Source organism: Chenopodium album, chromosome 16 (assembly GCF_948465745.1).
Source record: "Chenopodium album chromosome 16, dcCheAlbu1.1, whole genome shotgun sequence".
Classification (NCBI taxonomy): domain Eukaryota; kingdom Viridiplantae; phylum Streptophyta; class Magnoliopsida; order Caryophyllales; family Amaranthaceae; genus Chenopodium; species Chenopodium album.
In genome coordinates this window covers 39,835,348-39,853,331 of record NC_137849.1, presented here as the reverse complement: position 1 = coordinate 39,853,331, position 17,984 = coordinate 39,835,348, and the positions used below count along the sequence as shown (strand labels likewise).

General features: G+C 33.9%; 1 protein-coding gene across 1 annotated transcript; it reads left to right on the top strand.

Annotated features, from left to right (window-relative positions):
• Nucleotides 1-11,504: 11,504 nt before the first annotated feature.
• Nucleotides 11,505-15,608, top strand: LOC145585276 (putative glucan 1,3-beta-glucosidase A). The gene is made up of 8 exons (XM_081641991.1): nt 11,505-11,742; nt 11,921-12,040; nt 12,162-12,359; nt 12,477-12,635; nt 12,748-13,175; nt 13,502-13,854; nt 13,954-14,187; nt 15,476-15,608. Exons 1-7 carry the CDS (start codon nt 11,524-11,526, stop codon nt 14,139-14,141), a joined length of 1,665 nt encoding a protein of 554 aa, XP_081498117.1. The 5' UTR covers nt 11,505-11,523; the 3' UTR covers nt 14,142-14,187; nt 15,476-15,608.
• Nucleotides 15,609-17,984: the final 2,376 nt, after the last annotated feature.

Genomic DNA, 17,984 nt, shown 5'->3' with positions numbered 1-17,984 from the left:
ATTAATGTGGTGTTGGTTGGGAAAGGAAGTCTCACAGTCACACTGTAAAGTGAACAAGACGAGTCAAGTGGAGGGATATGGTGTGGTAGGGTGTATGTGTATGGTAGGAGTTGAGCCGTTGATTTATGGGATTCGTTGATGGACGGTTCAGATGAGAGAAGGTTTAAAGGAGTGTGTCACGGAGAGATGGTCTGGCAAGTGGGGCTTTGTCGGTGGCGGTGGATCACATGGGCCGCTGTAATCTACTGTGATGCCAATCACTTTAATTATTGTGCTTTCTATTTAAGTTTCATTTTTGTTTTTCCAATAATCCAAATAAATAATTTTTGTTATCGTGATTATCAACTAATTTTTCAAATTTAATTTCTAGATTACTTTGGCCGCTTTGTTAACCGTGATTAATGGGGGATTAAAGTTCACACGAACCATAACATTATTTATACAGTTTTCCAAGATTTGGACATAAAATCGTCTTATCACCAACATTACCAAAAATATATGGGTGTGCAAAAAAGGACCGAGACCGAAAACCGGATTAGGACCGAATCATTGGATTCAAGGTCGGTCTTCCGTCCTCCCAAATTGGTGATTTCGTGTTTCCGATTCGGTTTGGAATGGATCGAAAAATGTTTTTTCTTTTTTTTTTTTTTTTGGATTAAAATTTTAAATTTTATGTTTGAATTTCTAAAAAATTTATGTACAAAATTTGTAATTTATAAACTCTAGGTGCAAAATAGGAAAGCACACAAACTAAAACAAGATGTTAAAAAATGCGGCGCCTTTTTGGTGCAGCAGGCCACACGGTGTGGCCTGCTTCCAAGTCAGCAAAATAACGGAGAATGACGCGCGTATAACGGGATTAGGAAACAAGCGCTGAACAAAATGGCTCTATAAAACACACGCAAATTTCTAAACCTTAAAACCCATAACAACTCATTTATTGTGGCGAACAAAACGAGGAACGAATGCGAAAATTGAGCGAAACCTCACACAATTTTTCTTCCAGAAATTCAAGAATAACAATGGCAGAAGAATTCAATACCTGATTCACAAGAATCATTAGAGATCGAACAAATTGAAGATTCTTTGATGAATCTCGAAATCCAAACCAGTAATCAGATATTGGATCTGGAAGATGAAAACAGATACAATGAAATTGAAGAAATTAACAAGTAACCCCTGTAAAACTAATAACTAACCCCTGTAAAATTAACAAGTAACCCCTGTTAAACAAACAAGTAACCCCTAAAATAAACAAGTAACCCTAACAAAAATTAACAAATAACTCATATAAAATTAACAAGTTACCCCTTAAGTAAACAAGTAACCCTTAAAATAAACAAGTAACCCTAACAAAAATTAACAAGTAACCCCTGTTAAACTAACAAGTAACCCCTGTAATAAACAAGTAACCTTAACAAAAATTAACAAGTAACCCCTATAAAATTAACAAGTAACCCCTGTTAAACTAACAAGTAACCCCTGTAATAAACAAGTAACCTTAACAAAAATTAACAAGTAACCCCTATAAAATTAACAAGTAACCCCTGTTAAACTAACAAGTAACCCTAACAATAATTAACTAGTAACCCCTAAAATAAACAAGTAACCCCTATAAAATTAACATGTAACCCCTGTATAACTAACAAGTAACCCTAACAAAAATTAACAAGTAACCCCTAAAATAAACAAGTAACCCTAACAAAAATTAACAAGTAACCCCTGTTAAACTAACAACTAACCACTAAAGTAAACAAGTAACCCTAACAAAAATTAACAAGTAACCCCTAAAAATAACAAGTAACCCCTATAAAGCTAACAAGTAACACCTGAAACTTAACAAAAATTAACAAGTAAAGCCTCTAACTTAACAAGCAAATTCTGTAAAACTAACAAGTAACTCCTAATAAACTACGAGTAACAAGTAACCCCCTAAAACTTTACAAATAACCCTTGTAAAACCAACAAGTAACCCCTATAATACTAAAAAGTAACCATATAAAACCAACGAGTAACCCCTAAAACAAGTACACTGTAATTTTTAAAAGTAATCCCTACATAATGAAAAAAGTAACTATTGTTGTATCTTCTACATTAGCAAGCTCCTCCAGCATCTTCTTAGCAGCCTCCATTTCATCTGCCTTTTGTTTCTTTTCATTCTCTAGTAATTCTTCATAAATTGCTTGATTTCTACTCACGAATTCTTTCACACCATCCAAAACAATCTCACGATAATTGTTCAAATTGCAGAGCATAGATGACAGGAAATTCGAAAAATTACTAAAATTAGGGTTTGATTTATATCAGAAATAGGAGAGTTCAGTGTATATGTCGATCCTTTCTTTCCCTTGGGGAAGATTATCTTGATTTTAGTCATTATCAACGAAAACAACAATTTAGAGGAGAGAGAATTTGAGGAGAAGAATTTGAGGAGAAAGAAAATGGAAGAAGAACAGTTTGAGGAGAGAGAAAATGGAAACAGAGAAAATGAGAAAACTTTGGGAAAGAAAAACCTTTTGATGTAATAAAATGAAAAAAAAAAAGAAAAGCACGGTTTTTTTTTTAAATTTAAAATAACGGACCCGTTTGGTATAACGGAGTCTGTTATATGAAACGGACTGGCCACACCATGTGGCCAGCCACATATAAGAATTGCTATAAAAAATGATGTATATATGAAGATATTAAAATGCAAAGAAAAAAAAAAGGTTTGGACCGAACCGAAACCCGAACCGGTTGATTACGGTCCGATCCCTAGTCCTCAAAATAGGTGATTTCGGGTTCCGATCCATTTCGGTCCCGGTTTTGGACCGGTGCACAGCCCTGACCATATACTTGTATTTTATATTTTATGTTTATATATATTAAAATGAAAATATAAATAAAAAATTAAATTACTAGAAAATTGAGTCATAATTATTTTTTTCTTTTTACAGTAAAAAAGAATACTATCATTAATAAATATCCACACGACATCTACAATAATAATAATAATAAAGATCTGTACACCACAGATCTCGAAAAAAAAAAAAATCAAACATAACTCACACTCCACCAATTTATATATTAACCCAATATAACGACAGTGGAATTATCCATGTCATCGAATGCAGCATGGGCTTACGGGTTAAGACTTAAGCACAGCAGTTTGGTATGATTTGGGCGAAATGCAACTGTCTCACATGTAGCATGATTCAGCATAATGACTAACTAGGCCAAACATTCACCAGGCAGCAGTTGGGCTGTGTGCCCATTGCTTAGCTTGATACGATTTGGGCCAAGCCCATAGATTCATAATGATCGACCTTGTTGAGCTAGCGTTAATTTACGTACGTCTGATCATACTAATCTAATATATATATATATATATATATATATATATATATATATATATATATATAAGGGGAGTTTTTAGAGAGACATGTAAGATTTAATTTTTTCAGCACGCAGGATAATAATTTTAGTGGTAGCCAATTAAATACGAGAGTAATTTCTTTTAAAATTAAATAATTTAAATGACACGTAACCAAAATTGGCGAATACTAAATATAAAATATTATCTTTTGATATCAGAAACTTTATCTAAATTTATAACAATTTTTAGCACATAAATATATTTATAAAAAAAATTATTTAAAAAAATTCAAACAAACCGTGCATCGCACGGGGTTCATCTAATTTTAACATAAATGTATATTTATTACTCCGTAACATATAAATTAGAAAAGGCGATTAAACAATTGTTAACATATAATTTACATTTTCAAACACCGTGAATGAAATTAAAGGAGGAAGTACTTTCTTAGTGTGCCAGTACAGTGTCGACGGATCCAAATGATACGCAAACAATTTGTCGTGTAAAAGACTCTTAGAAGGTCAGAACTTAAAAGTGTTATTTGGGTTGGTCAATTACCTTAACATGGCATGTGTCTGCATGACTGCATTTTCTACATCAAATAAAGGCAATGGACCTTGGGCCCCCTTGGATAGCCTCATATAGCATGTGGCCCGGCCCAGACGAAACAACTCAGATATTTACCTCTTGGCACTATTTGCCATCGATCTAAATATCTAATACTCCCTCCGTTTTTAAATACTTGCTCCATTTCTCAATGTACGGAGTTGTAGGAGAAATTGGAGAAAATAACAAAATATAAAGGTAGTGGGATTAGTGGAAGAATAAAAAATTTCAAAAAGCAAAAGTAGTGCAGATAATCGGAGGAGAGAGAATATGAAATTAATAAAATATGATTCATGGTGGATCATTTAGGTGAGAGAAATTAATTAAATATTGTAAAAGCTTTCCAAATAAGAAAATGGAGCAAGTATTTAAAAACGGTCAGAAATGAAAAGTGGAGTAAGTATTTAAAAACGAAGGGAGTAATGTCTATAATGAAAAATAATTTTTCTTATATTTATTTCAATCGTCATAATAGAATTTATGGTTCTACAAATTGAAATTCTAGTATCCGAAAATACAATAAAATTATTTAAGTAAGGAAAATGCTCACGATCACACGATTATGTTCGGTTTCAAAATAAAATAATGTTTGTTAGGAAGTACTATAATACTATATAATACGTATATCATAAATTATCACCTCAAATTAAACTGCCTCTATAGTCTATCCATGATATTAGCAATTGCAACTTTGCATGTATGTAATTGTGATAGAGGCAAAGTGGTGATGCACTTACTTGTCCCCATCCATTTGGTTATGCATGCGTCAACTCTAAGCAACAACAAGAGTACCAACTTGCATGTATATATATTCGTAACGCGGAATTTCCTTAGAAATTTGTATTTCTGGATGGTCTTATTCATGAATTAGGCTGGTCAAATAATACGTCCTAATTATTATATCAGTATTTCATAATTATCTTCTAATCATCTAGACATCAGGCAATAACCTAATATAAACTAGCATATTATATACAATTTCATAATGATCTTCTATTCATTTAGACATCAAGCACGTCTAGCATATGCAATTCTAGACATCAAGCAATAATCTAAATTCTAAACTAGCATTTTATATACAGTATAAGTACATCTGTTGTCTTCCGTTTCCTTACAATTATAAAAGTTTATATTTTTCATTTTTCACAAATGAAGGTTATAGCTTGATTATTATTTTCACTAATGTACTACTAAATCAAGTATTACTGCTTGCATGGGTTAATTAATAACTTGATTATGTTGAAATAGTCTTAAATTGTATGAGCAGAGGGAACATTGTCCCACATGGTAAGAAAAGGGAAGATTGTACTAATGTATTCAAGTGCATGATTAAGTGGCTAATTGAATTAGACACTTTGTCTTGGGCTATACAACGTGAGTTTAATATATATAGTTACTTATATATCTAAAGTCATAGCATAGCATTTAGCACTTGGCACATTGGCATTATCATTAAAAACAGATAAATTACGTTTATTTGTTTTTGGAAAATCTGTTGGAATAAGATAATGTCAGACAGTTTTTATGAATCAAAATAATAACCGTCATTGTTATCTATAAGTTAAGATGGCATGGTTTCATTTAGTGCAATTTATTACTCTTGATATTTTTCCCTTTTCATTATTTTTCTCTCTGCTTCACATATTAAAACGTTCATGGAGATCAAAAAAAATTTGTTGTGTTTTTTGTTCTAGAAATAGGATAATCCTGGGGGTAAATTAGCGGATATCTCCAACAACACTTATAGTGGGGGCTAATATTATCCTAAGGACAGTGATTAGTATCACGTCCTATCTTACTATATTACTTAATTATTTGTGCAGTGTGTAATTTTTACTCTTTTAATTGTTTTATATACTCTATTTCTAACAATCTTAGGATAATATTTAGTATGGAGAATACCATGAAAATAATTGGTCATGATGCAATCAAACTGGATCGTTTTGATGGAACAAACTTCCTACGTTGGAAAGAGAAGATGAAGTTTCTACTTACTACTCTGAAGATTTTCTACATACTGGATCCTAATTTGGCACCGTTACCAGACCCATCTGAGAAAGACACTGAAGGGATAATTGCAGAGCGCAAAAAACGCACTGAAGATGAAATGCTATGTCGTGGATACATTCTAAATTCGTTGTCAGATCGTCTATATGATCTGTACACTTCAGTTCAGTCTGCAAAAGAGATATGGAATTCATTGGAGCACAAATATGATGCAGAAAGACAAGGAGCAGATAGTTTGTCTCTTTTAAATTCTTTGAATTTAACATGGTTGATAACTTGTCTATTCTTGATCAAGTGCACGAATTTCTGATATTGATTTCAAAGTTTAAGGATTTAAACATTACTATTCCTGAGAAATTGATTGTTGGAGGAATTATTGCCAAATTACCACAATCCTGGAATGATTACAGGAAGAAATTGCTGCATACTACTGAGGAATTCACTTTGGAACAAATACAAAAACACTTACGAATTGAAGAGGAAACTCGAAGTCGTGAGAAAAGTGTAAATGATGTATCAAGTTCTAAAGTGAATTATGTTACTCAGAATAAGCAGAAGGGTAAGAAAAGAAAGGCAAATAATGAAAATAAGTCTGATAATCAGAATTCCAATAAGAAGAAAAGGAAGGACATATCTGAAATTACTTGTTACAAGTGTGGTAACAAGGGACACATTAGACGAAACTGCAAGAATCCCAAGAAGAAAAATCAGAAGAATGTGGAAGAGAATCAAGGTGCAAATGTTGTTGAAGAAAAGGAAAATGATATCATTGCAATGGTTTCCGATTTGCACATTGGAATGATCCAAGAGATGCATATGGCTGCTGTCACTAAGAGTGATGATTGGTGGTATGATTCCGGTGCAACCGCTCACATTTGCAATAATCGTGCTCTCTTCAAGGATTACATTGAGTCAGAAGAAGGTCATGAAATCTTGTTAGGAGATAATCATACTAACAAGGTTCAGGGTACGGGAAGTGTAGAATTACAATTCACTTCTGGAAAGAAAGTAATTCTGACAAATGTGTTGTATGTTCCTGAGATTAGAAAGAACTTGGTGTCTGGTTATATGTTATGTAAAAAAGGCCTTAAGACAGTCATTGAATCTGATAAAATAATACTGTCGAAGGCTGGTAGTTTCGTAGGAAAAGGATATGTATGTGATGGTATGTTTAAACTAAGTATCAATAAAGCTGAAAGTTCTAATTACTCTTGTGTGCAATTTTTTGATTTCGGTTTTAATGTTGTTGAATGTTCGAGTTTTAATCTTTGGCATAATCGATTGGGACATGTTAATTATCAAACAATGAAATTTATGAATAAAAATGGACTAATTTCATATAATGATGAGCATAAAAATAAATGTGAAGTTTGTGTCCAATCGAAAATGAAGAAAAAACCTTTTCCAAAGGTGGACAGAAATTCTGAAATTTTGAACTTGTACATTCTGACATTTGTGAGTTAAATGGTGTTTTAACTAGAGGTGGAAATAGGTATTTTATTACTTTTATTGATGATTGTTCTAAATTTACCTATGTGTATTTGCTGAAATCAAAAGATCAAGCTTATGACAAGTTCTTGATTTACAAAGCCGTGGCTGAAACACAAAAGGGCAAGAAATTGAAGATCTTGCGAAGTGATAGAGGTGGGGAATATTTTCCTATTGAATTTACTTCTTTTTGTGAGGATAATGGAATTGTACATCAAGTTAGTGCACCTTATAGACCTCAACAAAATGGGGTGGCTGAAAGGAAAAATGGAGTTTTAGGTGATATGGTGAATGCCATGATTATTAACTCCAATTTACCTATGAATCTATGGGGTGAGGCTTTGCTAACAGCTTGTCATGTACTTAATAGAATTCCTTCAAAGAAAATGAAAATGTCTCCATACGAAATTTGGAGAGGAAGAAAACCTAACATTAGTTAGTTTAGAGTTTGGGGATGTTTGGCTTATTACAAAGTCCCGGACCCTAAGAAAACTAAATTAGGTCCAAGAGCTTTGAAAAGTGTTTTTGTGGGATATGCTGAAAATTCAAAAGCATATAGACTTTTGGATTTAGACTCAAATGTTATAGTGGAATCAAGAGATGTTGAATTTTTTGAAAATAAGTTCAAAAGTGATTCCAGAAGTGTTGATGAGTCATTGCAATCACCACAATCAAATTCTACTCCTTCTAGTGAGAAAACTAGGGTAACACCTAGTGAACCAGTTGAACCAAGAAGAAGTGTAAGAGCTAGAAAAGAGAAGAATTTGGGACCAGATTTTATTGACTCTCAAGCACTTTCCTTTCTTGTGGAAGGAGATAGAAATGTTGTTACCAATAAAATCCCTTTGATTTTTAATGTGGAAAATGAGAATAATGAACCAAAAACATTTCAAGAAGCAGTGAGTTCTAGAAATGCAGCATTTTGAAAGGAGGCAATTGATGATGATATGGAATCCTTAATGGCTAATAAAACATGGGTCTTATCAGATTTGCCACCTGGATCCAAAGCTATTGGTTGCAAATGGATTTTTAAGGTAAAGAAGAATGTTGATGGTGAGTCAATACAGATTTTCAAAGCTAGACTTGTTGGACAAGGATTTTCACAAAGAGAAGGGATAGACTATTTTGATACATATGCACCCGTGGCTAGAATTTCATCGATTAGGGTGCTATTAGCGTTAGCTTCCTTATTTGGTTTGTATGTTCACCAAATGGATGTTAAAACAACATTTTTAAATGGAGATTTGGATGAGGAAGTGTACATGAAACAACCTGAAGGGTTTGTACTTCCTGGAAATGAGAACAAAGTTTGCAAGTTGCTTAAATCATTGTATGGTTTAAAACAGGCTCCTAAGCAATGGCATGAAAAATTTGATTCTGTAGTTTTATCTCATGGTTTTGTGCATAATTCTGCAGATAGATGTATATATTCTAAGTTTACAAAGGATTATGGTGTCATTTTATGTCTTTATGTTGATGATATGCTGATTTTTGGAACTAACATGAAAGGCATAAATGAAACCAAGGATTATTTGAGTTCATGCTTTAAGATGAAAGACTTGAATGAAGTTGATACAATTTTGGGTATCAAAGTTAAAAGAAATAGTGGGGGTTATTCTCTTAGTCAGTCTCATTATATTGAGAAAATGCTTAAGAAGTTTGAGCATTTGAGTTTTAGAGTATTTAATACTCCATATGATACATCATGTAAACTTAGTAAGAATGATGGAAGAGCTGTTGCACAATTGGAGTATGCTAGTGTAATAGGTAGCTTGATGTATGCTACTCATTGTACTAGACCAGATATTGAATTTGCTGTTTGCAAACTCTCAAGGTTTACTAGCAATCCTAGTACAGAACATTGGCAAGCAATTGGTAGAATATTTGGTTATTTGAAAAGAACCAAAAAGTTTGCTTTGCATTATGGAAACTTTCCAGTTGTACTTGAGGGATACTCTGATGCTAGTTGGATATCAAGAGATGGAGATAACAAATCCACAAGTGGTTGGATTTTTATGCTTGGTGGTGGTGCTGTTTCTTGGGCCTCAAAGAAACAAACATGTATAACTCATTCCACCATGGAGGCTGAATTTTTTGCCTTAGCAGCAGCATGCAAAGAAGCAGAATGGTTGAGAAATATGCTATTGGATATAAAGTTGTGGCCACAACCTATGCCATCCATTTCTTTGCACTGTGATAGTGAGGCAACATTGTCTAGAGCATATAATAAGATCTATAATGGAAAATCTAGACATATCAGTTTGAGACATTCTTACATAAGACAGTTAATATCCGATGGGATTATAACTGTAGTTTATGTGAGATCTTGTAACAATTTGGCAGATCCTTTCACAAAGGGTCTTCCAAGGGATATGGTTTATGGAACAAGCCGAGAAATGGGCTTGAGACCATATGATTAAATCAGCAACAATGGAAACCCAACCTTATTTTTGCGAGTACCCGTGATTAAAAGGTTCAATGTGGTAATAACAAATTGTTGATAACTGATTGGTTCGCACTAAGATATTTGTTTATTTAGTGCATGATTTAGGGTGAGTAATATACTCTTAATGGATTTTATGGTAATAGAATTCACCTATATAGATATAAGAAGTGGTGCCGCTTCTACCAAAAGTATGTGTTTAATCTTTTGGAAATATCTATGAATCCAGGAGAGCACATGGCCATAATAGTGCTACAAAGTTTATGAACTTTTAATGAAGTTTTTATTGTGTGTGTGGTTCTTCCGATTCTAACCTAAGGAATTTTGGCTCAAAAGCACTAAGGTGCCATTAATTTTGTTAGAGTTTTGAAAAACTTACACTAATTGAAAGTTCAAATCGAAAGATACTTTCATTATGCACAATATGTTACATTTAAGACTAAGTGGGGATTGTTGAAATAGTCTTAAATTGTATGAGTAGAGGGAACATTGTCCCACATGGTAAGAAAAGGGAAGATTGTACTAATGTATTCAAGTGCATGATTAAGTGGCTAATTGAATTAGACACTTTGTCTTGGGCTATACTACGTGAGTTTAATATATATAGTTACTTATATATCTAAAGTCATAGCATAGCATTTAGCACTTGGCACATTGGCATTATCATTAAAAACAGATAAATTACGTTTATTTGTTTTTGGAAAATCTGTTGGAATAAGATAATGTCAGACAGTTTTTATGAATCAAAATAATAACTGTCATTGTTATCTATAAATTAAGATGACATGGTTTCATTTAGTGCAATTTATTACTCTTGATATTTTTCCCTTTTCATTATTTTTCTCTCTGCTTCACATATTAAAACGTTCATGGAGATCAAAAAAAATTTGTTGTGTTTTTTGTTCTAGAAATAGGATAATCCTGGGGGTAAATTAGCGGATATCTGTAACAACACTTATAGTGGGGACTAATATTATCCTAAGGACAGTGATTAGTATCACGTCCTATCTTACTGTATTACTTAATTATTTGTGCAGTGTGTAATTTTTACTCTTTTAATTGTTTTATATACTCTATTTCTAACAGATTAATGTCTTAATATATACTCGTATGTTATTTTTATTTTTTTTTTATCCTTTATACATAGCCCTAGTGCATTTAAATTGCACATTGTCTTTCTTTACCATTTAGTTCACTTAAATCATCACTAAAACAAAATTACTCTATTCGATCCGTTTTAAGAGTTCCTCCGTAATTGAAAGGTGATTGTCCTACAAAACCATCAAAACAAAAAGATCGACTTTTCAGAGACAGACTACAGTAAAGTCTCATACCTTGCAATATTCATACTAGCACAAAAGTCAAACCTTAAACGTCGGGATCGATAGGAATGGAGTTTATACATAAATACTTAACGCAGGCAGTCAAATGTCTATAAAATTAGAAAAAGTCAACTATGATATACCAAATTATTTCTACACGACTGCGCGCGTTGGCAATTCATGTCCACCAGATGATCGCATCATTATGATTCCTTCATATACAATATAAATAGACATACTCCTTACAATCATAATCAAATAACCAGAATATTTCATTTATAAAAATACAGGGGAAATATATAATGAAGACTGGTGCTAAATTCGCTTTCTTATGTTCATTGTTAGTAGGAATTTGCTATATACAAAGCTTGATAATAGGGTGCCAAGCTGGGAGGGTTGATTTAAAGCTTTCCATAAACCCGGTTTTTAAAGCTAAGGCAGTTAATCTTGGAGGATGGCTTCTTACAGAAGGATGGATTAAACCTTCTCTTTTTGATGGCATTCCTAACAAAGACTTGCTGGTTTGTTTCTCTTTTGCTCTTTGTATAACTTATATTTTGTCCGAGATTACTAGTCACATATTCTATTTTAGAATGTCTAGGAAATAAACAATGCAATTTTTGTATTGGATTTTTAGCCAATTTTTCATATTTTTTGTAAGACTACATTTAATTTATTTAGTACTTTGTAAATATACAGGATGGAACACAAATTCAGTTAAAATCAGTGACAATTGGAAAGTATGTATGCGCTGAGAATGGTGGAGGGAACATCTTAGTTGCTAACAGAGTTTCTGCATCAGGTTGGGAAACCTTTAAGGTAAGCTACACTGTCTAAACATTCACTCAGTTTAATTTGTTTTGAACACTGAATGTGGCTAATCAGAAGCTTGCCTACCTACTATTGTAAGCTGTAACAGTTTTAATTTTTTTGTTTGTAGTTATGGAGAATCGATGAAAACACGTTCAATTTTCGGGTGTTCAGCAATCAGTTTGCAGGAGTGCAGGCTGGTGGAGGCAGTCCTACAGTAGTTACAGTAGCTACCACCCCTGGAGCTTCTGAAACATTTAAGATTGTCAGGAATTCTAATGACAAAAACCGTGTTCGAATTCAAGCCCCTAATGGCCTATTTTTGCAGGTTTAACTCTTACTTTTCCGGCTAGAACAACATGTGCAAGTTTCACTACGAGTAAATTCACTGAATTTGGTAGTTTGCTGAGATTGAACCGTTTTTAATTTGAATGAACTCTTGCAGGCAAAGACACAGGATCAGGTCACTGCAGATTATGCAGGGGATGGTGGATGGGGAGATGATAACCCATCTGTTTTTGTGATGAATATAGTCACAACCTTACAAGGCGAATTCCAAGTTACTAATGGTTATGGCCCCGAAAAAGCCCCACAGGTTATGAGGGTAAGAAACATAAACTTAACCACTTGTAATATCTTGCTTTATATATAAACCAGTTTCTCTAGCTGAAAATTTAAACATTCTGACAGAAATAAGAACATGTTCATTATATCAGGACCACTGGAACACATTCATTGTTGAGGACGATTTCAGGTTCATTTCTCAGAATGGACTCAATGCTGTCAGAATTCCTGTAGGATGGTGGATAGCCAGTGACCCGACACCCCCTAAGCCTTTTGTGGGAGGGTCGTTGCAGGCCTTGGACAACGCCTTCACTTGGGCACAGTATGTCTTTTTCTATTTTTCCCTTCTATGTTCTGTTCACAATGACTTACTAATTTGTGAATTAGGGACTTATGGTGTTATTTGCGTGTGTCGAACCTGCAGAAAATATGGTATCCAGGTTATAGTTGACCTGCATGCAGCACCCGGTTCACAAAATGGGAATGAACACAGTGGTACTAGAGATGGATCTCTTGAATGGGGAAAAACTGATGCTACTGTACAGCAGAGTGTTGCTGTTATCGACTTCTTAGCTTCCAGGTACTTGATCAGAACTAGAAGCTTCGGATCCTTTAATTTTGATTTCCACTAGAATTGTGCAGGAGTTTTCTTTTCAAATGCAGTCATTTAAATCCTGTTTTCATACAGCCTTTGTAGACTTTGTTCGTTTGATAAGAGGGAAACATGCTTTTAAACACCGCCTTTGTATAAGTAATTGTAATCTTGTACTTTCACGACCATTTGTTACTTTCAGAAAAGTTTACTGATAAAGTCCCCTCAATAACTATCAGTAAACTTTTCTCAGAAGTTGTGATCTGATTATATATACTGAATGCATTAACCACACTTCATTTGAACACACACAGATACGCAAAAAAGTCTAACCTGTTGGCAATTGAGCTGATCAATGAGCCTGTAGCGCCTGCTGTGACTTTGGACACCTTGAAGAGCTACTATCAGCAAGGATATGATACAGTGCGCAAGTACTCTTCAAGCGCATATGTTATAATGTCCAATCGCTTAGGACCTATAGATGCAAGGGAGTTGTTTCCCGTTGCTAGTGGAAAGCAATTAACTGTAGTCGATGTCCATTATTACAACCTCTTCTCCAGCATATTCGATAACATGAGTGTCCAACAGAACATAGACTTCATCAACAACAACAGGTCTTCAGATTTGAGTTACATTACAACCTCCGATGGCCCCCTTACTTTTGTTGGTAAGTACATATGTAGCACCTAATACATTTTCCAAAATTTGACACTAATAATATGTTTTTTTGATCATATTTTATTTTTGACACTAATAAATACAACAGGAGAATGGGTTGCTGAGTGGCAAGTGAATGGAGCAACAAAGGAGGATTTACAAAACTTTGCAAAAGCACAACTTCAAGTGTACGGGCGTGCAACCTTTGGATGGGCTTACTGGACTTACAAGAATGTGAACAACCATTGGAGTCTTCAGTGGATGATTCAAAATGGTTACATCACACTAACCAATTAGTAGTATCAGCGGAACCCCGCTATCCTTTTAAGGCTTTGGTTGTGTTGTATACATGTTAAAGATATGTGATATCGGAAAATATATGTGTGATATATTTTCCGTAGATATCATTAAGAGAATAATATATTTAGGATATTAATGTTAAGATATTATTTTGAGAATATATCTTTAGGGTTTATGGTTATACTAGTATATCTTTTAGGGAAGATTGTTTCCTATCTTATGAGCTTAGATTTTGTATAAATACTCTACCTATTGATGAATAATAATCAAGCAATACAAGCTAATCTATTTCCTCTCTAATTTAGCATGGTATCAAGAGCAGGTTAAATCTTGAAAGTGTTCACAAAATTCCCCCTGCTGGTGGGTTAGAATGGGCTGAACCATTATCCAACTATAATTTTTTATTTTTTTTTTGCCCAAAATATTAAAGGATCTTGTTAAGTGCATGAATGTTGATCAATTGATCATGCGTGACTTTTGTTCTATTGAGACTAGCTTGTGGTTTGTGCTGCTTGCTCAAATTGATCATGAGATTTTTTGTGAGTTTGTGGAGTTGACGAGGTGATTGAGGGTCTAAGCTTGGACCCATGAAAAAAAATCGGCTCTCTTGTGTCGTGAGACAAGATATTTGGTTCTCCTTGTGCCGTGAGACAAGGTTTGTGAGTTGATTCGAGCATGATTTTGCTCCTTTAGATATGAGTGTGGTTTACTCCGACCAATAAGAGATTTGAGTGTGGTTTACTCTAAAAGACCATTAAGAGATTTGAGTGTAGTTTACTCTGAAACACCAATAAAAGATTTGAGTGTGGTTTACTCTGAAAAAACCAATATTTGATTGGAGCTTGGTTTTGCTCTGGAAAAACCAAAATTGTTATATTTGCAGGTTCGAAAAGAATGACGTTCCTGCTGCTTGATTGATGACTGATGAGTTCGAAAAGATGAACGTTCTCATCATTGAAAAAGGAGAAAAAAAATTGAAGGCGACATCACAAGAGTGTGCATCTCGGCTTCAACAAATTGAAGAATTTCCAATCGCAACATTCGTGTTACTGTCGCTACGATTGCGGGAGGGTGTTAAAGATATGTGATATCGGAAAATATATGTGTGATATATTTTCCGTAGATATCATTAAGAGAATAATATATTTAGGATATTAATGTTAAGATATTATTTTGAGAATATATCTTTAGGGTTTATGGTTATACTAGTATATCTTTTAGGGAAGATTGTTTCCTATCTTATGAGCTTAGATTTTGTATAATTAAATACTCTACCTATTGATGAATAATAATCAAGCAATACAAGCTAATCTATTTCCTCTCTAATTTAGCAATACATCCGTGGATACGAAGATCATCTATTGTAACAAAATCATATGATGTAAACTTAAGTCCTTTTATTAAATAATATGATGACATTGGGACTACAGTTCGAAACAAATTAAACTAAGTGAATGTTTAAACTAGTGATTTAGGAGTCTAAATCCTAGTCAAACTCTTATAATATTCCTAGCATATACATAGTTTGAGAAAGACTTTAATGAGGGGTTGGAAAAAAATATTATTTTTCATCTCTTTGGCTGCTCCTGAACGCGGGTTTTGGAGTTCCATTGTTCTCAACATTCATTATTGCAATTTCATCAATTTAATTCAAGTATTAATTTCTCTTCCTTATTCTCTTTAATTTCTATTGTTATTATTAGGGGTGAGCAAAAATTTAGGGTACCCTGACCTAGAATCAGAATCTGTTCGGAACCGTAGGTTTCAGAACCGGAACCTGTAGATTAGGTTCCGGTTCCGGGTACTAAAATTGGAAACCTGTTGCAACAGGTTTCGGTTCCGGGTAGTAAAATTTTGGACTCGGAACCTGTAGGGTACTCTGTTAGTATAGGTTCCCTATAGGGTACATGAAACCAGAGCCTATCATTTAAGCCCAAGTATAAAAGCCTTATATTAAAAATTATATAAGCCGTCAACCTCTCTCCCTCCTCTTATTCATTTTAAATCTTACTCTTAAAGGTTTGATTAATAGTATTAATATAAGTATTTGTAATTTTGTATTAAATATTCTAGACAATCATGTAACTATTAAGCTTACTTTGAAAGATAGGGTACCCTGTTCCGGAACCGAAACTTACGGTTCCCAATTTTTAGGAACCTGTTGAACAGGTTCCGGTTCCCGGTCCTATTTTTTGGAAACTGTTGCAACAGGTTCCAGTTCCGGGTCCTGAGATTTTTACAGGGTACCCTGTTACGCTCACCCCTAATTATTATGTTTTCTTTAATTATTTGTCTTGTTATTTCTATTATTATGCGTGAGTAGTTTCATAATCTAGGGTTAGGTTGAACCCTAATATGGATTAATGTGTTATTTAATTCCCAATGTCCAATTTAATTAATTTATAATTCCTCTTTGTTAGGGTTGTTTTTATTATCAATGATTAACTAGAAATAATATTATTGAATGTAATTAGGTTTACAACAAAAGTTGATTCTTAATTGATTTTAGAACCCTAATTAAAAGTAACAACTTTTATGCATGAGAATAGCTAATTGTTTTTGCTAGGACTTATAGGATGCCGTTTTCAATGTATTTAATGTATATGGTTCCATGAAAATAGGTATGATTGCATGTTAGGGAAGCTATTAGTTGATTGAAAGAAATTCTTAGTATTGTTACATGGAGCATCTATCCTGTGGAATATTTACTGATTTAATTGAGGGAAAAGAATTGTTCTATTGCATTGATTCATATTAGTGGGGATACTTAATCTTAGATGTCTTTAGTTCTTGATTAATTCATTATTATAATTTTCGTTGCTTGATAGTTCGTAATTGTTCTAGTATAGATTTCTCGATATTGATTGGTTACTTGCTTAGTATTGATTTGAGTCTATTTAATTAGTTAGTTCTTAGTCTCTTGGGATTTGACCCCTACTTGCTCAAGTACATAATAGAGTTAGTTCGATTATTTTTGTTAGGTACGCGACATGCCTATCAGTCAAATGATAAATATGATCTGATGACTGATGATATATATATATATATATATATATATATATATATATATATATATATATATATATATATATATATATATTGACGGAATGATGATATAATATAATAGAGTAAAAATTTCTCACATTTTTCTATGAGCCCACATTAAATTCAAGAAATCAGTAATTTAGTGAAATGGTGGGCCCAAGATTTAATTTCCCTATCTTTTTTTACTGGACTTTTCTTTTTCCTTTCTCTCTCAATCTGAGTACTTTCCTTCTAAGATGAAGCCCGGTGTATATAGCTTCAATGGAGTTCTAACCTTTAGCCTCAATTATCAACGCGGGGCCCATTAAAAGGTGGGGCTATCACGGTCACGTTTGGGTCGACCTAGGCAAGGCCGTCGACCACCTTGCATAGGCGCGCGAGGCATTCGGAATCCCACTTGCCCACGCGAGCAAGTGCGTGCTCGATTCGGAAGAACGAGCCAAGTGAGGCTAGAGTTGCTCACTACCATGTCTAAGGTTTGGATAACCCCCAAGAGCCTAGGCCATGGTGCTAGCAAAGCCTTGGTCGACTAGGCCTTGAGCCTATGGCTAGTAAGTGCGCGTGCGCACCAAAAGAACCTCGGAATGTTTGGTTGATCAAAACTCCATAACAACCTTTGATACTTATTGAGGGGATTTATTAGGACCCTAATAGATCATACAAGGCCATAGGGCCAAGGTGGGGTTCAATAATTGGGCTTGAGAGCCCATTATTGTGTTAATGTCAGTTGGGTGTTCACTAGTATTTCATGGTCAAATCAAAATAAAGCTTTTTAGGGGGCGAGTGCTCACTCGA

Coding starts and splice junctions, on each gene's coding strand:
- LOC145585276 (XM_081641991.1), top strand. CDS start 11,524: ATGAAGACTGGTGCTAAATTCGCTTTCTTATGTTCATTGTTAGTAGGA. Junction 12,636..12,747: donor AAGCCCCACAGGTTATGAGG/GTAAGAAACATA, acceptor TCATTATATCAG/GACCACTGGAACACATTCAT. Junction 13,855..13,953: donor TGGCCCCCTTACTTTTGTTG/GTAAGTACATAT, acceptor TAAATACAACAG/GAGAATGGGTTGCTGAGTGG.